Source organism: Trachemys scripta, chromosome 7, assembly GCF_013100865.1.
Source record: "Trachemys scripta elegans isolate TJP31775 chromosome 7, CAS_Tse_1.0, whole genome shotgun sequence".
Taxonomy (NCBI): Eukaryota; Metazoa; Chordata; order Testudines; family Emydidae; genus Trachemys; species Trachemys scripta.
This window is the reverse complement of record NC_048304.1, coordinates 41,176,722-41,200,851: the sequence shown is the minus strand read 5'-3', so window position 1 is coordinate 41,200,851 and position 24,130 is coordinate 41,176,722. Positions and strand designations below refer to the sequence as shown.

The following is a 24,130-nucleotide window of genomic DNA, read 5'->3' as shown; positions in this document are numbered from 1 at the left end:
CAAATTTAAACTTTTTTTTTTTTTTTTTTTTTTTTTAAGTCCTTCCCTGGGAAATTTGCTTGAAGAAGCACAGAAACTTAGAAATAGTCAATAACTTTAATCCAAAACTTCTTGGTACCACAGATTAGGGCATGACAAGTCTTAAATCTTGCTCCACAGATTCTTCTCCCTTCTGGTAAACCTTCCAGACTACTCTGTTTTACACCAAGAATGTTTCCACTTAAAATGGTATAATTAGCAACTTCACATCCATAGTATACTTTTCCTTTGTTCACAGCTTTTCTGACACAAATCAATACCAAAATAGTAATGACTGTGTGCTTTGCTTGAAAATGTATGTAGTTTTGAAGGAGCTGCCTGAATTACAGATACATTCAAACAGTCAACAAAGAAGAAGAACTGGCATCGCTCATAGAACTGGTGATTGCTTTTACATTTGAAACAAGCTTTGACTCTGTGCTTAACCTGAAAAACAAGCTGTCTGGAAACAGAGAGGTGTGGTGCGAGCTTGTTATCAAGCCACAGAGAAAAGCAAAAGGTTTGAAATACATAAGCTTTCTGGAAAATTCAGGTCTGAATTCTGGAAAAATGCACATGGCCCATCATCCTTTTATAACCCACACTTTCAAGATAAAAAATTATGGAGATCCCACCAGTTCACTGTGTGTGGGTATTTCAATAGCAATGAAACTGTTTCATTTGTTATATATTGTTGGATATTCCATTATATAATAAATGTAAATCCTGCTCTTCATTGGATACTTGTAAAATAATAGTCTTGATAACTATTTCACATCAGTCAGTCATGTGAAAGCTATTAATGACAGCTAATAAGAATAATTCTTTAATTAAAAAAAAAAAAATCCCACACAAAATTGCTTCTTAGCATTACCAGTAAATGGATATGACCAAATCTGCTATGGGAAATTTTTGACAGATGTGACGATGGGTTAAAGGTTCACTTAAATAAATCTAAAGAGATGAAAACATTAAATTGTTTCTTCCTAATCTAGGGAGGATCTGATTGACAAAAAAATTGAAAATGCCGTTTCCTGGATGCAATCTGTTATTGAGCTTGGCCGGGTAATCCGAGACAGAAAAACCATTCCAGTAAAGGTTAGAAGCTCTTAATATCTCTTACATCAATATTCCATGAATATATAGCAGCTCTGTAACTTTCGGAGAAGGGGGAAGTAAGTGACTAAATCTGTGCTAGCAAGCAGAATTAAACAGAATTTAGTTTAAAATGACCAAAATAATACTTTCTGTAGCCCTTTATTTCTTCTCTCAGACTGAACCTGTATTGATTTTTGTTGCAGTATCCACTGAAAGAAGTAGTGGTTATCCATCAGGACCCAGAGGCTCTGGAAAATATCAGGTCTTTGGAGAAGTATATACTTGAGGTAAGAACATAATCAACAGAGGAGATTAATGGAGTTTTACTGTGCAAGTCAGTTTGAAAGAAGCTCTACTATATCATAGCTATTGGCTTGGTTAATAACTGAATTTCAGTAAGTGAGGTAAGTTACATATATTGCTCTTTTGGGCCACATTCCATATTTGGTCAGTATGCAAATTTGTGAGTCGTATAAAAGAGAGCTGTGTGCAAAGGTGGATTATGACCCTAAATCTACAGACTATATTTATGAGAAACACTTCATCTCTGAATGTGTCTGACCACACAGCATGACTTTGGTAATATACAAGTTATTCAGAGAACTTTAGAAATATACTTTTTCATGTTCATTGTGGGGCAGAAATTAAGTTTGAATGAAAATGAGGCATGCTAAATCACTCAGGATTGCCGAAGTATATTATAGTCAAATCTTGGAGGTGAAATTGTAGGGGTAATCATTATTTATCAATAAATAATTCAAGGATATTAAAATGCAATGACTAATGTATATGCTGAAGGGTTAAGGAAGTATACAGATCCATAGCTTGCTTAGATGGAAAGTTCTGTGAAAAGTAAGAGCAGAAAACAATTGAGTATGTTCCAAAAGTTCTCAAAGCTTAACCTGTTTTTCCAAAGTTCTATAGAAAATAAAATGTCAAATAGGTAAGATTTTATGGTCTATATAATTTCTTGCAATTATCTTGAGCATCCCCTCTGATATGCCTTTGTAGTACTTTCTCTTTTATGTGGATCCATTAGAGAAAATGCACTCTGCCCTCCTTTAATACTTTACTAGGATAAAAACCCTGCCATTCAAAATAAATTAACCTTTTTGGTATTTGACATATTTAAGTTAACTGTCAAATTGTCTGGGCATCCTGCTTTCAGCCAGTCATCTAAAAATTAGTAGTTTCAAGATGTTCTTGAAGCTTTTAATCTCTGTACCAAATTCAAGAAGTTGGGGTGGGGAAACAAACTTATTTCTTTTTACCTTTAAATGCTGGTTGTGGAGCTGTTGTTCATTGTCTCTTGAATTCAATTAAATGCTATTACAAACAGCTCATTTTAAAGTGTGTATTCTTTCACTTCAAAGATATCCTGCAGTAGAAAAATCAAGTGTGTGGGTAGAAGGAGAGGAAGGTAACATTTGGTAAGGAAGACTGTTTTTCAGCTGGAGTGGCTAGTTTTAGGGGTACTTTGAACTCTATACTCATGTTATCTACCTTGGTAAAAGGATGACATGGAGATTGCCAGGTGTTTAGAATTAATTAAGCAATATACAGTTGAATTGTTTAGCTTGATGATTTAGGTGGATTGTCACGTGAAGTCTATAGGAAAATGTGTGCAATGGTGAAAATCTGATTAGTGTTATAAAATAAATATCCAAATTAAAGCACAAAAATTGCATAGGATCTTCATTGAGCATGTGATTAAATCCTCCATAGGGAACGGTAACTGCACATAAACATTGAATGTAATAGTTCCTTCATCCAGTCATCCTTTGCATGAACTTGATTGTTTTGTTGTAATATAATTTCATTTTGTGCATCATCTTGGTAATATTCACTAAAGAAACAGATTAAAATGTACTTGAAAAAATCTTTTTGTTTTTACCAAATAACAAGGGAGATAGTTCAAGATTGGAAAAGATTTTAAAAACAAATTTATTTTTTCTTTGCTGTTTAATACTTGTTTCTCTTCGATTAGGCAATATAAATGGACTAATCAATTTCACTTTCAGGTTCATATCCACTAGCAAAATTCTGCCAAGTTTGGGCTACAAGTACTGCAATAAATGTTTGTTTATAAAAAGTGCTCTCATTAGAATTTTGTTTAGTGATAAAATAGAAAATAAAATTATAGAAACACTTCTACCAGTACTTGGTTTTGTGTACACTAGGCCAATTTTGACTGGTCTCTTTAAATGTGAAAATATAAATTCTTCCGCGTAGCATTGCACAGTCTGGTTAGATGTACTGAGAGTGTTTCACTTTTTCTAGAGCCATCAGACACTGACTGATACCAAACTAGACTCCAGAGGACTGATAAAGTATCTTAACTAGGAATCTTCTATGTCCTTCATGGCCATACAAAGATAGCCTCCCATTCTGGCTCTTGGAGTGGTAGAATGTGTTGAATAGCCACCCAGTCTTTGATAATATCTTCTCTCCAATTCTTGGCAGTTGGAGATTGTGTGGTCCAGTGGTATGAGTATTGGGCTGGGAGCCAGCAACTCCTGAGTTCGAATGCTGGTTTTGTTAGCACTGACCCTCTTGTCTTCAGCAAGTCATTTAGCCTCCCTGCCTCATCTGCCTTTCTTCATCTGTAAACCTAGGAGTAATACTCAAGGCACAAGGGAGTTACGAGGGTGGTTGTAAAACTCTAAAAGTATTGGTTAATTTACATTTGTATAATGTAGCATTAACTTACATTGGTTTTTGGGAACACAGACAGTTGTATAAAAGTAAGGCTGGGTTGACCTCTCAAATTAAACATAGGAAAGTTTGTAATAAATGGTGTTAAGGATTAATTAAAGTTCCGCACCTATGACAAAAATAAGAGACATCTTTTTTCTTAAAAACATCAGGCAACACACTCAATAAGACATTTCTTAGGGTGTATTAATTTGCCCCTGGGTTAGAGTTGTGCTGTGTAAATCTTAGTCTTTCAGGTTGATACCAAAACCCAATATTTGTTTTGCTACTTATGGAAAGTTTTCAAGTTAGTTACTGGAAAGGAGAGCACAGACCTAGAGATATCCATGTGAACTCAGCCAATTTGCTCCATTTTGATTATACTTCTCAGCTTTGTTGTTCATCAAACTTGATAATGTAATCAGAGTATTTGTGACTTTTATTTTTTATTCTTTAGCATTAATGCCAGAAATGATTTTTGGTAACTTTGATAAAGTGGGATTTCTCTTGTGATTTACCTCTGTGATGTCACTTACAGTGTAAGCTTTTAGTACAACTCCTTACAAAAGAAATAGAGAAGTACAGGAGATGTCATTTTTTGTAAAACCTCATTTATTAGAACAACTTTCTTCGCCGAGCTCTGTTTTAAATTGACTTGCTTTGTGAACTGCAATCTTTGATTCTTTATTATGAAAACTAAGCAATTATTTTAAACAAATGAAACTTAAGACTAATGGTAGGGCTGTTAGACTAGGCAATCGATTCCTTGCCAAAAATGGTTTAAGTGCTAGTGCACAAAGGACCAAGATCAAGCTCACAAGAGAAACAAGTCTTAAGAAAGCTTTTAGTAACAGTGTCAAAAATGGATTTGTCTTGTCAGCACTAGCAATTAAGCCATTTCCAGCACTGGTTTGAGGGACTTGTTGCAAACCCCTTTCAGTGAAGGATCAGTGTCCTAACAAGGTTTTACATAGTTTTGAAATCCATCAGATAGCCCAACATACTGTATGAGCAGGAATGTTGGGTTCTATGTATTAAAGTTTTTTATAGCTTTATACTCCAAAAAAGAAATGTGCAATTCTTCACCCTACATATTAAAATGGAACATAATCTATTCAATATGGGCCATATCCAGGATCTCGCATGGTTCCATATTAATTGTGATGCCACAGCATAGTGCATGATGGAGCATTAGATTGGCAAAGGAGTTGGCTAGCTAAAACTGATTTGGATATTATGGTCTTAAATTTTTTTTTCTTCCAATGTAATATGCTGAATACTCATCTTACTTTAGTTATTGGGAGAATTCAGTCCACATTTAATCAGTACACAACTTACTGCAAGTATCATAGAAGTGTAGGTCTGGAAGGGACTTCAAAGTCCTCAAATCCAGCCTCCTGCCCTGGGGTAGAACCAAGTAAACCTAGACCATCCCTGGCAGGTGTTTGTCCAACCTGTTCTTAAAAACCTCAATGATGGGGATTCTACAAACTCCCTTGGAAGCCTATTTCAGAACTTAACTACCCTTACAGTTAGAAAGATTTTCCTAATTTTTAATCTAAATCTCCTTTCCTGAAGATTAAGCCCATTACTGTTTGTTCTACCTCCAATCGACAAGAAGAACAATTCATCACTGTCCTCTTTATAATGACCCTTCACATATTTGAAGACTGTTATTAGGTCCCCACTCAGTCTTCTTTTCTCAGGACTAAACGTGTCCAATTTTTTAACTTTTCCTCATAGTTCAGGTTTTCTAAAACTTCTGTCATTTTCGTTGCTGTCCTCTGGACTCTCCAGTTTACCCACGTGTTTCTTGAGGTGGAGTGCCCAGAATTGGATACAATATTGAAGCCGAGGCCCCACTATTGCCAAGTAGAATGGGATGATTACCACCCTCTGTCTTACATACAACGTTCCTCCTAATAGCTCCTAGAATTATATTAACCTTTTGTTGCAGCTCATCACGTTATTGACTCACATTCAATTTGTGATCTTCTATAACCCGCAGATCCTTTTCAGCACTACCACCACCTTGCCAGTTATTCCCCATTTTGTGATTGTGCATTAATTTTTTTCTTTCTAGCTGGGAATAGACGAAGGGATGGATCACTTGATGATTACCTGTTCTGTTCATTCCCTCTGAAGCACCTGGCATTGGCCACTGTCAGATGACAGGATACTGGGCTAGATGGACCTTTGGGCTGACCCAGTCTGGCCATTCTTATGTCCTCCTCGAGTTCTCGAAGATAATTGCGAACAGTTCTGAGATTGCTTCAGCTAGTTCCTTAAATAGCCTAGGATGAATTTCATCAGGCCTTGGAGTTGTGTGCAAGTTTGTCACAGAGGTAATCTAATTGGTGTTAGATAGGGTGTCAGTTGTATTATGTGAGGAAATCCTATTGGTTAATCCCTGATGCAGAATTTATCAGATTAAATATGCTTAGCAAAACAAAAATTACATAAATAGTTATCAGAATAAAAAAAACCACTCAGTTTCTATAGGAGCATTTACAGTTTTTGCTACACGGAGGAAGAAGTAAAATGCTTTATAAATACTCCAGCAGCAGACGTCCACCCTTTCAAAAAAATATGTTCGTGTTATGCTAGCTCTACCTGTAATTCTGTTATTATAAGATGTCCGCAGAGCTACCACCTGAAATGACAGCACACAGCCACTAATCCATACATTTAAAAGGCAAGACTGAAAATAAAGTCCATTATGGATGGATACTATCCAATAAAGATGTCTGCAAAGTCCATAGCCATTTTCTTCTGTGTCAGATCATGCTGCTGAAATCTCTTGTTTCAGACAGACTGATGCTTCACTTCAAGAACCATTTGATTTCATTTCATGAATTTTTTTTGGTGTATGAAAACTGCAGATTCTGCCCCAACAATGAAAAATAAAGGTTTTGACGCAGCAAGTACTATTTTTAAAAGTTGGCTTTTCAGGAGAAAATCTAACTTTTTAAATGTCGTGAAGGAATAAACATTTAGGAGGACAAGAATTATATTACATACATTATTTTAGTCACTTTATTAATCAAATACCTTCTTGAAATTATTATTTATTATTGCATTGATTAAAAATATAAATGAAGGTCATGATTAATCCAGGATGAAAGGACCTATGCCATGCTCACTATTGGATTCTGGAGAGAAATGCTGAGTCTAAGCATTCAGTACAAGATAATGTAAATAAAATGACTTAAAATACATATCCATCTCCTAATATCTCTAATAAAGGATGGGGCTAAATTAGAGTGCTGAGAAAATTTTTAAACAAATGCAATGGGAAAGTTTAATGGCATTCATGATATACTATTTTCCTGGTAAATTAAATATTTTAGTTAATTTAATATGTATTTATTTATTTTGGAGTAAGTTACTAAAATTTACTTTAAACTAACACATTTTTGAAAACTAGAGCTTTTGCTTTGTGGCTTTACTTTGTGTACTGTAGATTGTTAAAGTATTGAGAAGCAAGTATTTAAAATAATTGTAGTACAGATGCACATTGTATCCTTACATGGTGTATAGATATCTTTTTGTGTAATTGTACAGATATAATTACACGTTCATGCACACAGTATAATGCCTTAATTTTATATTGAGAAAATTAAGGATGTCCTAGTGGCAAAGTCAAATAAACCGTTTTTTCTAATCAAAACAATATGTTGAGACTAATACACAATTAAACCTATGCTATCCTGCTACTTGATTGCACAAGCAACTTAGCTTAAATAATTCTACTAGTATTATCACTAACACTATATGCAGAAAACTAGTTTTTAATCTGATTATTCTTGAACATTGATTGGCTAATATGGCTAGTTTTTGGATTTACCTTGTTAAAACTCAGGCAGAGATGTTGTATAAACTTGAGCTGTGTCTTATTTGTTATGTCTGTCATTTGTCACTTTCCATATGGGTTTGTGTCTAACAGCACAGAGTTAAAACTTAATTACCTCTGAAACATTTAATTCCAATTCAATTTTCTTTCCTAAGCAAGTTTGTTAAATGGGACAGTGTGTTAAATGAGTATTCTTCTGAGCTGTTCTCTTCAACAGGACTTCCTTAGAGATGAGTCTGTGGTGTAGAGAGAATATTTAGCCATCATAACCCCAGTCTAACTGTTTCAGCTGTTGGTCCTTTCATACCGACATGGGTGGTATTTTTCTAGTTTCCACATCTTATACAAATAGATTGCTTATTAAATGCATTAGGTGATTCTATCGCAACTTGTGTGAACTCTGCTAACCTGTCAGGTACTAAAAGCAAAACGTGTAGGTTATCCAACAAATTCAATATAGGTAGTCTTGGTAAGTGCATAGAATTTTACAACCAACAATGTCAGTAAAAGAGTTAATGTATGGTATGCTGGGGGCAGAAGTTGTAAAGCACTGTTACAAACAAAAAATGAAAGAAGATAGAGCAAGATTCTGCCTTAAGCTCCAATTTTAGATACGAAATTGTGTGTCTTGAGTGTGACATTCTTCTTTAATTTTACAAAGTAGACAGAATAACCACAGGCTTTCTATAAGGCCTAGTCTTCACTTACCGGCTGGTCCGGAGGCACGCCATCGATGTTCTGGGATCGATCCCGGAAGTGCTCACAATCGACGCCGGTACTCCAGCTCGCCGAGAGGAGTACGCGGCGTCGACGGGGGGAGACTTCCGGCCGCGTCTGGACCGCGGTAAGTCCGGAGTAAGGTACTTCGAATTCAGCTACGTTATTAACGTAGCTGAATTTGCGTACCTTAGTCCGAAGTCCGGACTAAGTGTAGACCAGCCCTAAGACTCAGAGCACTTTTAGTGTAGTCTAAATCTAGATACAGTGCTTTCCTCTTTAGGAGGAAATTCTTTAAACCTACAGAAATTACAAGTGGTGCATGTAGTGATCTCTGGTTTTCAATAGAGTTGAATGTAAAGTACAAAAGTCTACAATGGTTCTTGAAAATCTGCATCACTTCAGGCCAAAATATGCAACAAGGGTAAAAGTTCGGAGGCAACTTTTAATTTAATTAAATGATGAGGAAAACATCTGTAGTTCTGCATCAGAATTTACTGGCAGAATTCCAGAACCACAGGCCATTAATTTAACTTGTTCAAAATGCATCCACATACAATGAGGTTGTAGGAAAACCAGAAAAGGAAAAAGGCCAAAATGAGGTACTCAGGTTGATGTTTGGTCCACTGAAGAACTAAAACTTGTAGTAGTTTGTTGGCTACAAATAAACTGCAGCCAACGTCTTAACACAATCCTGAATATGTTATGCATCCTTTTGAGTCAAAGTCTGGCAATATAATTTATTGGATACACAAAGATCCTACAGTCCTCTCTCTTCACGTGGTAGAAAAGCATCAGAGAAGGCTAGTCTGATTTGAGGTTAGAGCTGCACAGAATCTTTAGATTGTAGTGAAATCTTTACCCAATAGGCCAAATGGACTGCAGCTGAAATATGGGAGTGGGATCTGCTCCTAAAGAATAATCTACATGTCATTGTTTTGTTTATACATTGTCACACTGGTATAACAGATTAATCCTTTTATTTATAAGGACATTTAGATAGTAAACTCTTCGCTTTCATGCTATAATCCTCCTCCCATCCCTTTTCCCTATTTTTCCAAGTATAGTATTATTTTTGTGATAATTGTTATTTTGCTTATATGTTTATTTTCTTTTGGCAAATTTATACAGGAACTTAACGTACGTCAGGTGACATTGTCTACTGATAAAGATAAGTACGGAATCCGTCTAAGAGCAGAACCGGATCATATGGTGCTTGGGAAGCGCCTGAAAGGGGCCTTTAAAGCTGTTATGACTGCCATCAAGGAGCTGAAGAGTGAGCAGCTGGAAGAATTCCAAAAGACAGGTGCATAGTGGGACTGTATGCATTGATCAGCAGTTGATGGTCATGATGTGGACCTTGCAAAGAAGAGCCAAAGGATTTCAGGCCTCTCAGGCTCAATCCATTGCTTTTAGTTTAAATTATAATAATCAGTTTAACACATTTTTTGTAAAAAATAAACACAAATACATTGTTACATCAAAATGCAAGAGATTTTAAAGGCCCAACCCCCAGCTAACATTCCAGGCAAACTAGTGAACTTTCTAAGTGAATAAAGGGAAGCTGCGAATTGATACCGTGAACCTACTTGTCTAGAGTAGAAATAAATGGCTTTATGTGCTTAATTTACACATTGCTTTTATGTACTGTGGTGAAAACTATTATGTAGAACAGAGTAGACTAATAGATTCTTGTATGGAGTACAAGAGCTGGATTGTTCCATGACTCTTAAATTCATTTATGAAGTAAACATCTAGCTGAAACTTTTTAAAAAATATTTGTTTAATAGTTTCCGGTGGGTGAGATTTTTCCAAACGTCTTTACTCTGTCTTGTATGTTTAACTTTTATTCAGCTTTAATAATAGACAGCTATTGATTCCAAATGGTCTGCACCAATCGTGGTGCTTGAGCTTAAATTCTGCTGCTTGTAGTGACTTTACTTTGGAAAGTCTAAATTTGGAGTAGTTTTAATGTTCCTGAGAATTGCTTAGCAATGTTGGACAGCAGTGCTGGCCTTCAAATAACATAGCTCAGGATTTCTATCAATTTAGTTGCTTATAATCAGTTACCTGCATTAACACAATGAGGAAACTGTCTTCCTGTTGAAAGAAATGTCATAATGTGATGTATTTCTTGTATTTGAAGTTTGATATTAATGTATACTTAATTCAAGAGTTACCTGCAGGATGCTCACTGACATGACTAAGAGAGAAAGGCTTTGTTTTGTAATAAGCTAGTGTAAATAATTGTCTTATTAATTATATAGGTACCATTGTTGTGGAAGGTCATGAATTACATGAGGAGGATCTCCGTCTCATGTACACCTTCGATCAGGTCATGGGCGGATCTGCCCAGTATGAAGCGCATTCTGATGCTCAGGTATTGTAGTAATTATTTCTCTGCTTTAAGCAAAGTGTTTCCCTAGAAAGCAGGGCCGGCTTCAGGCACCAGCCCAGCAAGCAGGTGCTTGGGGCGGCCAAGGGGAAGGGGCGGCACGTCTGGCTGTTCGGCGGCAATTCGGTGGCGAGTCCCTCTCGGAGGGAAGCACCTGCCGCCGAATTCCCACCGAAGAAGAAAGCGGCGCGGTGGAGCTGCCGCCGGAGTGCCACCGATCGCAATTGCAATCGCGCTTCCTCTCCCCCACCGCCGCTTGGGGCGGCAAAAACCCTGGAGCCGGTCCTGCTAGAAAGTAAGCATTTAAATATTTAAGTGAAGTAATTGTGACACAGTGAGTGAGTTCAAATCATATTTAGTACACAACTAGAAATGAGCGCTGTCGTCTTAACCTAGTTCTTACTGGACACTCATCTATGTCAATGGAAATGCCAGTACTCAGGATAGTATCATGGATAGCTCACTCTTCTCCAGCGGTATTGACTGTTCATTTGTAACAGGAATAATAGCAGTAAAGGCTGATCTTTGTCACTAAAGAAGCTGTGACTTCAAATCCATACGTGGAGCTGATCTGTTGAACATGAACACACCTTATTAAATCTGTCTCCTCGCCATAACCAACCTTAAGTAAACAGCTTTATAAAAATGAAACCGTGCATGTTAATGCAATAACTGGTGTATTTTACTAATGCTTCTGCTGTACATTCTTTCAGGTTTTAGTTCTCCTAGATGTCACCCCAGATCAGTCAATGGTTGACGAAGGAGTTGCTCGCGAAGTGATTAATCGCATCCAAAAACTTCGCAAGAAGGTTAGTAAGTGATGGAATGTGATATCATTTTGAAAAATCAGTTTTATATATTATACTGAGGACGTTAAAGTTTCCAAATTGATTTAAAGTGCAGCTCCATGTACTTTAATATTGCTTGGTTAGCTGTAGAAATGTTTGCAGCCTACAGGTCAAGACATAAGTGGAAATAAGCTATGTTGGTCACTCCTCCTTGGTCTCATAGCAGCTAGCAGTCTAACCAGACCCCATATTGCTTGCATGCCTATATCATTTATAGTGGAGACACATCTTCCAGAAGTGGAGCAAATACAGCTTATACCAAATCTTCTGATTTCTTTCCCCACCCATTAGCATCAATTCAGTCTTATCTGGTTTGAGCCTCAGCCTGCTAACCCTCATCCATGCCCCAGTTTCTACCAGACAGTGAGTGTGAGATCTCTGCCCCAGTTTGGGTGAGTTAGACTGCATCAGCTGGATCAGTGACAGAGAGATGAGCTGGCTGCCATCATCATACTTGAAGACACCACAGCTCGTATGTCTTCATTCACAAAAGCAAATGTGTGTTTTACCAAAATGTGCGAGGGAATGTCTGACAACATTGTGTTGACAGAAGTATTTTGCCAATTTATTTCTCTCTTCCTGGTTGCATGAAACATTGTTTTTGGCTTAGTTTCCCAAACCACAGCCCTGTCTATGTTAAGGCAATTTGAACCAGTATAACTGTTAATATAGTTAGCGTGGTGCCACGCCCCTAAGGTATATGCACTATCTCCACTCAATGGAAACTCCACTTTGCACCGATGTACATTAGGCATATGCATCAGTGTGACTACCCTGGTTCAGATTTTCTTAATGTGGACAGGACCTATAGTACTGTATAGCCCGTGCAAGAAAATATAGTGACTTCAAAATCCACAAGTAAAAGCTAATTCTCCACAGCCAGTGTGGCCAGATTGTACACGTATCTACACTGACTCCCATTTGAAGTCTTTCCTGAGCGTAGGATTGAGATTCTGTTATTCATGGGATAGGTTCTGGGGAATCAATCTGTCTGATATGTTTAGAGTTAATTCTTTAGAGAGCATCCATAAAGATTGACACACTGATATCAATGATGGTACATAATAAAGATAGGAAAGAATACAGGCAAGAAAATTACCCTTTAACAGAAGCTATTGCAAAAGTTAAATTCACTATCAGAATGTTCTAGGGTCATAAATTCTTCCCATTTGGTCACTAAACCCTATATATTTTTTTTCATCTCTATTTATTATAACTGTCATTGCTAAAAAAACATGCTACAACTTCCATTGCTTCATTCCTGTTCCTTTTGTTAAAGTCTGGTTGTTTTTCCTAATGAATTATTTAGAAACATCCTAAGCTTTCAAAAACATATTGCAGTATGATGTAGCAAGAATGGTACTGTTCAGAGGCTTGGGGAGTTTGAGTCCCTACCCCCAACAAATTGTAACTCATAATTCATGTGAGGTACTGGTCCGAAACACTGATGTGCATCCAGCACTATGTGTGCAGGTTACTGCCATATCTTTTAAGATATCTATATATACATTTCAGTGCTTGATTGTGACAGCTGCAGAATCACTGAGTTTAACTTGTTAAAAGCTTTGGTCTGAGACTAACATGTTGTTTTAATCCTATCTGAATTATTTAACATCTTGAAGAACTGAATATCTATAAATTAGTTCATTTGATTCAGAAACATATTGTGTTTATTTATATTCATTCCGTTGACTGAAAGGATACTTTCTGCTTCTGTCAAAAGAATAGCCTTGTTTTCAGTTTTCAGGAAAAACTTTTAGTTCCATATTAACAGAAATATGACTGATATTTTTCTAAAATACTTTTAAAAAAAGTTTTAACTTGCATGTTTCTTACAGAAGTTTGTATATGTACATATAAACTTGCTGTCACTGAACTGAAATTCTGGATTTTGTTTCAGCGCAATCTAGTTCCTACGGATGAGATTACTGTATATTACAGATCACATCCTGAAGGTGACTACCTGGATTCTGTTATTAAGGAGCATACGGATTTCATTTTTGCAACAATAAAGGCAGCCCTGAAGCCATACCCTGTGCCTACTTCAAGAGAAGTGCTCATTCAAGAGAAAACCCAAGTAAGAATGATACATTGAACTACATGCTTGAAAGTATTTTTTGTTCAGATTAAACTGAATGATACATTGGACTACAGATGATGGCCTACATGTTGACATTCCGTGTTTGTTTTATCAGATGGCTGTAACCATTTCAGACCTGCAGATTGCCATAGCTAGCATTTTAAGTACAAAATATCAAGGGGCTCTGCTTGGGTGTTCAGTATCTTTAAAAATCAGGCCACTTAGGGTGTATCTACAGTGCAGTAAAACATCTGTAGCTGGCTGAGTCAGCTGACCTGGGCTGTGGGTCTAAAATTGCAGTGCAGACGTTTCGGCTCAGGCTCCAGAGCTATGAATAAAAACTGGGTAATAATGATTTCTTCAGGCCTTATAGAGGATCTTATGCCACAGTACTCTACTTTAACTGAAGTTACCCAAACAGTTCAGTTTAAACAAAGCACTGGATTAGCTTTGATTTAAATAAAAGTTTATTCAACTACAGAGAGAGAGTTTAAGGGAGTACAAGTATAAGACATTAAAGTTGGAAATTATTACAAGAGAAATAAAAGAAAAAACGCTTTCTGGTAGTTAAAATTTAACAAGCTAGACTTTGTTCAAGGAAAAATCCTTACGACAGGTCCCCAGCAGCACTGTGTGACCAAATTCTCAAGTCAGGAACTTCCCCAAAGTTAAAGGGTTGATTCCTTTGTCGTCTTAAATGAGAGCAAGAGAGTAAGCTTGGGGTGTTTTTACCCCTCGCTTTTATAGTCCAGTCACCCTTTGACATGCATTTTCCTGAGCGTTACCCTTAGATAAAGTTCCTTCCTGATGTGAGGACAGAGATGGAGTCTCATGAAAGAGGTTCCATGTTGTTGCTTACTAAAATGCAGATCGATCTGTTCCTGGCCCCCTTCATTGCCAAAGAATGGCCACTTGACAAGTGATTGCTAATCAACTTTGACAGTTGTCTAGAGGCATCAGCTTGTCCTTTGTCTTTGAGAAACCAGTTTACCCCCTCTCCAGACTTGTCTGGTAAACACATTACGGTCATAATTTCAGCTAATGTTCATAACTCTTAATGCACATTTTGTATATACATTACACAAAAATATTGATGATCTGTGTGGTTTTAGTTTTTAAATGATACCTCATTAGGCGTATTTTGCACAAAAATATTATAATAGAGTGTGAATCCAGGGGTATTTTGCCCTTGCATGTGTGATAAAGATGGTTTTACATTAAAATTAAGTCTAATTTTTATTAAGATCCTTTATAAGGCTTGAAAAAACCATTTTAACCCAGTTTTTAATGATAGTTTTGGAGTTTAGCCTTGCATGATAATACAGAGCACGAATTTGGTATCTTTTGCCAGGTGGCTTACATTTTTCAGCACCAAAGTCGAGCTGCTTCCTTTGCTTTAGTAGATATTTGGCCTCCTTCGCCCAAACCTTGTCTTGAGCATGCCTTTATCTCACTAGTCTGCTCAGAATTAAACAAGAGTGACAAGCCCACATGGCGGAAGAGTCTAGACATAAAATAACTTACTGATTTGATCTGCAGAATGATGTATGCCCTGGGAATATCTGAAAACGAAGAGGTAGATATTCGTGAATCATTTTTGACCCTGTACTGATACAGAAGGACATATTTGTTTTTCTTATGAATGAATTTGTAATGTCAGAAGAGTTTCAAACAAGGCGATCTCTTGTCTTTGTTCAACACAGTTAGTTATCCCTTGACAAAGGCATTGGGCAATATTTGACTTACAATTAGAGAACATGCTGATGTAAGAGTTGGTGAGAACACAGTAAAAGACTGAGAACCGGCAAGTAGTTTGTCATATTCCTGTTAGATATTTGCTTGTTTGTGATGAATATGGAGCTAGATGCTGCTTGACTGGAGATTTGACCTTAGAAAGTTGAGTCCAAATCTGAGCGCAAACACTAGAGAATGTAGGACAGCTGGAAATAGTGAATTTAGTGTGAATGAAATTGTATTCTTAGTAGACTATGTGCAGATGGTTTGTAAAAATGGGATGAATGAGGCACAATATTCTAAAATGCTTTCCATAAGATCTGATTTTCAAGGCCTCATGGATAGTCCATCTATTTGCTCAGACTTTTGCTTGAGGGTATGATTGTGGGGCACATTTGTGTTTACGGCATAACTGCAATGTTGAGTACTGTATTTAGCTTAATATTGGTCAACTTATTTTGTTTTTAGACTTTTGTGCATGTGCGAATATGAAAAACCAGAGAAACTTACCTATCCATCTAAAGAAGAAAAGATGTATCGTAGAATATCTAAGGATGAGCACGAGAGTATTTTTAAAATTTCTCTATGTGATGTTGAGAGGTGATCCTGGCAGAAAAGTGCTGGTTTCTTTGTAGATGTGCTGTGTTGAACATGTTCTGCAGATAGCAGAAAGAACAGTCAGCTATTTTTGAAATTAACAGCTAGTTAGTTACAGAGCACATGTGAGATGGTTATGTTGGGTAGTGCTCGTCATGTGAAGATGATGAAAAGAGATCAGACTACAAAAACTAAAGCATTTTAGCAGAGATAAAATTTTATATGGGAAAAATTGAGTGACTATTGCAAATGGTGAATGGGCCAATGGAAGCACACAACAAAATCTTGATCTTTGTTGAACTGAGTTTTGACAGCTGTTGTTGACTTAAAATCTACAGTCATGGTAGGTCACTCATAAACATTGGCTAAGAATTGATGCAAGTTTCAAATTTATACACTGAAAAAGCTATTTCATAGTAAACATTTAAAAAATGCAAACGTTTTAATAAAAGAAAAAATCAGAGTAATAAACAGACAATCTTTAACAAATGAATCACATTGAAGTTAATCTGTGTTTAGTTTTCCTTGATGTATGGATGTTCTATATATTTAAGTTGTTAATCTGTGTTTGGTTACCATTTACATTAGGGCTGTCAAGCGATTAAAAAGATTAATTGCGTGATCTTTTTAAGTGCGCGATCTTTTTAAGTGTGTGATTAAACAATAATAGAATACCATTATTTAAATATTTTTGGATGTTTTCTACATTTTCAAATATATTGATTTCAATTACAACACAGAATACAAAGTGTACAGTGCTCACTTTATATTTATTTTTATTACAAATATTTGCACTGTGAAAAATACTATTTCTTTTGTTTTTTAATTCACCTCATACAGGTACTGTAGTACAATCTCCTTATCATGAAACTTGAACTTAGAAATGTAGAATTATTTACAAAAAAACCCCTGTATTCAAAAATAAAACAATGTAAAACTTTAGAGTCTACAAGTCCACTCAGTCCTACTTCTTGTTCAGATAAACAAGTTTGTTTACATTTGCAGAAGATAATGCTGCCTGCTTCTTGTTTACAATATCACTTGAAAGTGAGAACAGGCATTTTCATGGCACTGTTGTGGCTGGCATTGCAACATATTTACATGCCTAAAGCCTTACATGTCCCTTGATGCTTCAATTTCCTTTTCAGAGGACATGTGTCCATGATGATGATGGGTTCTGCTCGATAACAATAAGCAGTGTGGACCAACACACGTTCATTTTCATTATCTGAGTCAGCTGCCACCAGCAGAGGGTTGATTTTCTTTTTTGGTGGTTTGGGTTCTGCAGTTTCTGCATCAGAGTGTTGCTCTTTTAAGACTTCTGAAAACATGCTCCTCACCTCGTCCCTCTCAGATTTTTGGAAGGCACTTTAGAACGCCTGTTCTCACTTTCAGGTGACATTGTAATTAAGAATGGGCAGCATTATGTCCCGTAAATGTAAACAAACTTGTTTTGCTTAGTGATTGGCTGAACAAGAAGTAGGACTTTTAACATAGTACTGTACCATATTTGCTTTTTTTTTTTTTTTTAATCTGATGCTGCCTGATTGCGTACTTCTGGTTCCAAGTTTGCTGTGTGGTTGAGTCAGAGTTTGTAACTCTGGTGTTCATAACACTTAAATTCTACTGTGTTTTCATTTTGCTGTAGGTGTTTGGTCATCTTAACTGTCAAATATCAATAACTACTTAAAAAAAAGTTGAAATCCTTTCATTGTAGAATGTGACCTTAAGGTGCATGGTGGTTATAGATGCATTATTAGTTTTGGTTTCACATTTTAAAATTTACTGTATATTAGAAAAAGTAATGTCAAAGTCTTCATGGTATTTTGGGGGTACAACTCATAATTTCTGAAAAAACATGAGTTTTTTTTTAAAGTAGTAAATGTTGGCTTCTTTTTATGTTGGTTTTTCAGTTTTGAGCCTTTCAGACTTGTGTTTTTGAGGTCTTCTCATCGACCACGAGGGCTAGAAACTTGAAAGTGGTTTTTTTTTTTTTTTTTTTTTTTTTTTTTTTTTTAATTAATTTTGAGATTTTTGCATACTCAAATGAGTCCCAAACCTGCGGCTTTAAGAGAAACACCAAGTAACATAAGACTGGTGATAGTATCAAGAGAATTGGCAACACTGGGCCACAAGCAGTTGCTGCATTTTACATTGAGCAGAAAAATCCAGCTTCTAGCTAAAGGTAATGATTTTCTTCACACGAGGAGCATACCCACTGACATAGTTCTTCTGAGTGTGGAATTCTCATTATAGTCTCTGGAAGATTTTAAGGGGGAGGAAAAGTAGCTTAATTTCATTTAAATTTTTTTTTTTAAACCATGCTGCTCAACACTGAAAATTAAATAATCTCATGTGAATCCCAATGAAAACTAATTGCAATAGGAATCTAGAAATTGGTAACACTCCAATGCTTTCTCCTTAGTTTAGATTTTGAACTCCAATCACAGTAATGATTTTATTTAGAGAAAAAAATATGGCTCCAATCTAGTCCCCATTAACATTTGTGAAGTTTCCTGCTTCTAGAGTACCTGGTGGTAAGGAGAGGTTGGAGACCTTTTATAAATTAAAGAGAAATTGTTAGCTGTGCCCTAAATGAAAGAGTACCTTGGCATTCATTGCGTGTTAAAGCTTTTACTGTAGATGTGCACAACTGTATAGTACCTTTCTTTTCACAAGCTACTGCTCAGTGTGTGTGTGTGTGTGTGTGTGTGTGTGCAAATTCTGTTACACAAACTGCTACCTACCACAACCTGTATTCAGTATTCAATATTTTCAAATAATGTAGTTTTGTGCACAAAATATATCCCTAATTTATACCTATAGATATTTTTGTGCATACAGCAGTTAAGTGGATAAATACAGGTGTTAGCAAATCAGGTCCAATATGAATTTGAAACTATTTTATACATAGACTTTCTTGTGTGTTTGTTGAACTCACTAAGTGCTTTTCATGTCAACACTGATATAGATTAAGGTTATATAACTTTAAAATGCTTAAAGTGGAAAAAGCAGATAAATTTTAAAGACCAAGGTGCATATAGATCCCCAAAGCACCTTGCAGATTAATTGAAAGCTAGCAGGTTGGTTTTTACCAAATTTATAAACAGTTGAGTGCAATTTGTTGTTAAGCCAACAGTTTTGTATGAACTTGAACTTCTATGCAGACTCAAGATGAAATCAAGCTTAACCTCTTTTTGTTGAAAGTATTTTGTTTGAACTAACCTCATTCCTTCTCTGATGTTCACACTGATCGTCAACTCTTTATGTAGGCCGTCAATCTCACATCTCATAGCAAACTGTCTTCCAAAAGGCTTGTTCTAACAAATGGCAAAATTTAATATTCTTATTGTGAAAAATACTATGGGATGGACAAGTACATGATTGTGTATTGATTCTTTAATTGCTAATAGGAGAGTGCCGTCCTCAAGAGCTCCTCCTCCTGCTTTCATGACTGACAGCCTCTAGACTCATGATGGACAAGAAGCCTCCCAGATGAATTTTGTTCCCTTCCTTGAGCCTCTAGTCATCTAATCAAAATGTTCCTCCTCAAAACGCATCCCTGTGCTTCTTAGCAGAAAGGCAGTTAAGTTAGGCTCTCATACCTCCTATATTAGAACCCAGCTCTTTGAAAAGAGAAGCCACCATGTAAATAGTAGTTCCATGTTATCTCTATTTCCAGATTATATTTGTTTCCAAATAAAAGGATCTCTCCAGAGCATTCTGCATCAGCATTAATTTGAACACAGTTTGTGTTAAGAATTTAAAATGTCACCCAGCATGGCCACGCTATAGATCATAGATTATGAGAACAGCATTGTTCACAATGATGAAAACAATCCCAGTTGCAATACCTTGGATGATAATCCATCCTTTCAATCCAATTTCCTCCCAGGGAGAATCTACTTCTTGGCCTTCCCGATCTAATAACTGGACAATTGCTTGTTTAGCCTTATCCACGTCATTTGTTATTTGGATAAGGTGGGTTTCCTTTCGGGATACCAATTGTTTTAATTGTAATCCCAGAGAGGGAATATGTACCAAAAATGTTGGGGTATGTAGGATAGTCAAATCCAGATAGGAGGAATCAGATTCCAAAATAATTGTGTTTTCAAAGGCAGGAATAGGGGAAATTACTTGATTTCCAATTGAGGTAAACTGCTTAGGAGTAAAACAGAAGTTTGAATCTGTGACCTGACACACCAAGGAGCCATATAGGAAACTTTCCTAGTTCGTTACTATGCAAAATTGGCCATTTCCAGCATAAGTCACCCTCTCCATAGGTGTCTTCCATCTGGTTAGTTGGACCATACACTCTAACGATGATTGATTCTAGAGCTCTCCCTGCAGTCCACACAAGATAGTATTTGCCTCAAACACATTACATCTGCAGATATACTGAGGCCCTTTTTTAGAGCAACAGGCCATCTGCAGAACTTTCCATGTTTGGGTTGCAGTGTGATAGACTACCAAGGGAGGCACATTGAACGTTCCTTGTAGGTGCTGTCTTCGAGGTGATCTATCGACTGTACTGCAGCAAACCGCTTATACACATCCTTATCAGAGTCAAACACGGTTAAAGAGACTGTGAATGAAACATACAAGGATCGTGCTACAACACAATTTTGAGAAGATAAACAACTGTCTCTGGATGTGGTGTCACAGACCCCATTTGTCTCATAGTTTCAGTGGATACATGCAGACATGCATTCAAACATACAGATCTCTCCCCTTCAGGCCTTTCAAAACATTTAGGGCAATACCAATTTAATAATTGCTCATCTTTGATTAGATTGGGGATCCTTCCCAATTCTAGGGATTGTAACGCCTCAGCGATAGTGTTGATAACATAGTCCCCATATGCAGAACAAATAATTTCCTTTCCTAATGATTGGTCCTTTTGCCAATCATTATTATGAGCAATTAGTTGGTTAATTTTGGATTGAGTGTCATTGAATAGTTGTGCTATGTCATGCATGTTATAAATAGTAAAACGTACCTCTTATGATAGCCCTTTTATGCCTTGCAACATTGAATTCATCACTTGATTAGCTTCCTCTTGTAACAATTAATTTATGTGTTTGCGGATTTTCCAAACATCTATACGGTTCTACATTGACATCCCTGAACCAAATAGTCCTGCTATGGATCCCAGACCTCCCAGCAGGTTTAAGCTACGTTTTTGCCTGGAGGTATATGATTTTGTTTTATTATCTACCCCCAACATTAATACGCCTCGTGCTTGTTGCTGATAACTTACAATCTTATCCACAAGGAGTACTGAGAAAAAGGAAGCTACTTTGGTATGTTTGAAGTATTCAAAGTCCCCTAGATGCCAGTTGGACAAGTTTAACACCACAGGAATATTCATAAATCGAACTTGATTAATTAATACACCAAACATGGGCGTTGTGGTGAGACCACTGGCTGGTCCTGGATTTGTTGCTGAACAAATCAATACATCACCAATGGTGTTGTCATAGTCAATTATTGGATTGCGGACCTTAAGTTCAAAAGTCATATTCAATATGTATTTCTTATCTCCCAATTTAGTTTGAAAGGTAGCTATGAGACAGACTTCATATAGCCCTTCATCTTCATATTCTACTTTGTGTAAAGTTAGACTTCCTTGGTTACAGAGGTTTCACAATTAGCCTTGTGTTTCCAATCCCCATAGGAAATTCCATGTCTGAGAGATGTGGAATTGGTTAATGTGAAGATATAGGTGTTACATCCTCCTCCCTTTGACTCCTCATCTAATGGCTGAATTTTTTTCCCAACCACTTGATGGCAGTGATGTCACCCCTGTTAATTGATACTTAAAGGTGACTTCTTCCCCTCTAATTCCTGTAATGTACTGGATTGGATGGTTGCTGAATTCAGGATGGAGATCCAAATTTACAATTTCTGGAAACTCATTTACGTGCAGTAGTTGAACAATTAATTTAGTATGGCTCTACCAAATGCAGTTATTAGGCAATGGTTGGAGAATTGTACAAATTCCTGCTCTATATCTGTCGGACATATATGTGGGTACATTATGTATTTTTAATATTGTATCATTAGTCCAAGAGGATAGTTTGGTGCGCCGTTTTATCGCTGTGACCAATTTTCCCTGATTTTGTTTGTATTGCCAACTTATGATTACCTTGTATCCTTTTGACTTTGAATCATGTGAAGGTGAAAAATCTAGTCTCCTCTTTCCAACTCCAAACAATATTCACCATCGCATCAACACTTACGATGTTTACAAGATGTGGGAATGAGTCCGTAGAGCCATTTTCCAGCAAATTGGCATATAGCTTTAAATTAAGTTCAATGGTTCATTCAGTCTCTGTTGGTGGTGCGATACGTTTCAAATGTTCAAATACCTGAGTGTGGAGGCGTCGTTGGGTATTATGGTCCTGGGCAGTCTTGATTTTGGCTTAGTCCTACCCTCAGGGCAAAGATGAATGATCAGAAATCTCAATGTCCATTTCATGGCTGCAATCTTCTGAACTCTGATTAGAGGGGGTTTTAGGAGATGATTCAGCTAGCTCCTGGGAAGCAAGCTGCTCCTGGGACCTAGATGATTGATATAGCTTTAACTGATTAGCATGGTAGATTTTATCTTTAGTACGCTTGCCTCCTGTTACTCTAATCTTGTACACTGCTGAACTGAGTTTATCCATGATTCAGAAAGGTCCGATCCACTGATTACACAGCCTGTGCTTTGTAGGATAACAGCATTACTAGATCACCAACCTCACAAGTAGTCTCTCTTTGGGTTTTATTGAAGTAGGCCTTAGCCTTGGATTTTGATTTCCCCAATTTTGCGGCTACCTGCAGATGGATCTGATTTAAATGTTCCTGCAGATTTTGCAGGTAGATATCCACACTCTGGCATGACCACTAGCGGGCAACCCAACTCTTGTCCTACAGTAAGACACAACGACTGATTAGCCGAATCAATAACGCATTCCTGCCTACCTAGGAAATCAGATCCCAACAGATTTACTTTTTGGGTCTGACAGTGTGAGCAACGCAAAGACATGGGTCTTGTGCAGGTGACCAATTTGTCCTTCGATAGGTTTAGATAGCATGGGCATAACTTGGTAGTTTACAAATGTTAACATCTTTGTTTTCCCAGATGCCAAAACAGAGGATCTAGGATCCTTCACATGAATTATACTGATTGCTGCTCCGGTATCTACAACAAAATTTAGGTAGCAGCCCCCTACCACTAAAGATATCGTGGGTGTTCCACTTGCATCTCTTCCCAAAGAGGTTGTGATGCTCCTTGGGGCCGACTGATGTCATGCGACGTAATCTATGGGATGGATAGGGGGGTTGCCTTCAGGAACTTCCATCTCCAACTCCTCAGGGGTATCCGACCCTGCTTGAGAATAAGCCACCCAATCAGGAGGAGGGGTTGAGTCCATAGAGGCCACTGGTTGGTTTAAAGGATTTGGACGTTGATCTCCCAACACCAACTCATTCAGACGTGTCCAGAGTTCTCGGATATCCTGGCTGCACTGCCTTGAACATCGACACCACTGAGAGGTCCTCCTTCTGACGAGGCGGTGGGGATCTAGAACCCTGAGGATAAGAAGAGTTATGTGCAGCACCTGCAAAAAAAGGAACACTATCTCGAGGCCCTCTTTGAGGTCCAAATGCATACCCTTGTCGATTGTTTCGTGAATTGTAATTATTGGCCCTGCGCTGAGATTGAGGGGACCTAGGATTCATCCGGTTCTGCCCTTGAGGTGCTCCGGTAGGACCCTCAATCCTTACAATAGGAATAGACTGTGGCTCTTGTAGGGTTGTAACTGGGGCTCCACGTTGATCTGCTTTAGGGTTTCCCTGGATATGGCCCTTGGCCAGCAAATCCAGGGCCTCCTCCAGAGAGGTCCCATCATGGATAAGCATGTTAACCATTTCCCTTAAATAGGGAAGAGAATTATTAACCAACAAGCTAACATACTGTGTATCCTCTATCAGGGGGTAGCCGTGTTAGTCTGTATCTACAAAAACAACAAAGAGTCTGGTGGCACCTTAAAGACTAACAGATTTATTTGGGCATAAGCTTTCGTGAGTAAAAACCTCACTTCTTCGGA

The 24,130-nt window shown here is 37.3% G+C and overlaps 1 protein-coding gene across 1 annotated transcript in view; it reads left to right on the top strand.

Annotated features, from left to right (window-relative positions):
* The window catches only part of IARS1 (isoleucyl-tRNA synthetase 1), a gene marked incomplete in the record, with an annotated part of 218,933 nt that overhangs the window by 160,003 nt on the left and 34,800 nt on the right, over positions 1-24,130 (top strand). The window contains 6 exon segments of the mRNA XM_034777462.1: positions 1,014-1,116; positions 1,320-1,403; positions 9,512-9,686; positions 10,648-10,760; positions 11,489-11,584; positions 13,524-13,700. Coding sequence (XP_034633353.1) covers positions 1,014-1,116; positions 1,320-1,403; positions 9,512-9,686; positions 10,648-10,760; positions 11,489-11,584; positions 13,524-13,700 — 748 coding nt within the window.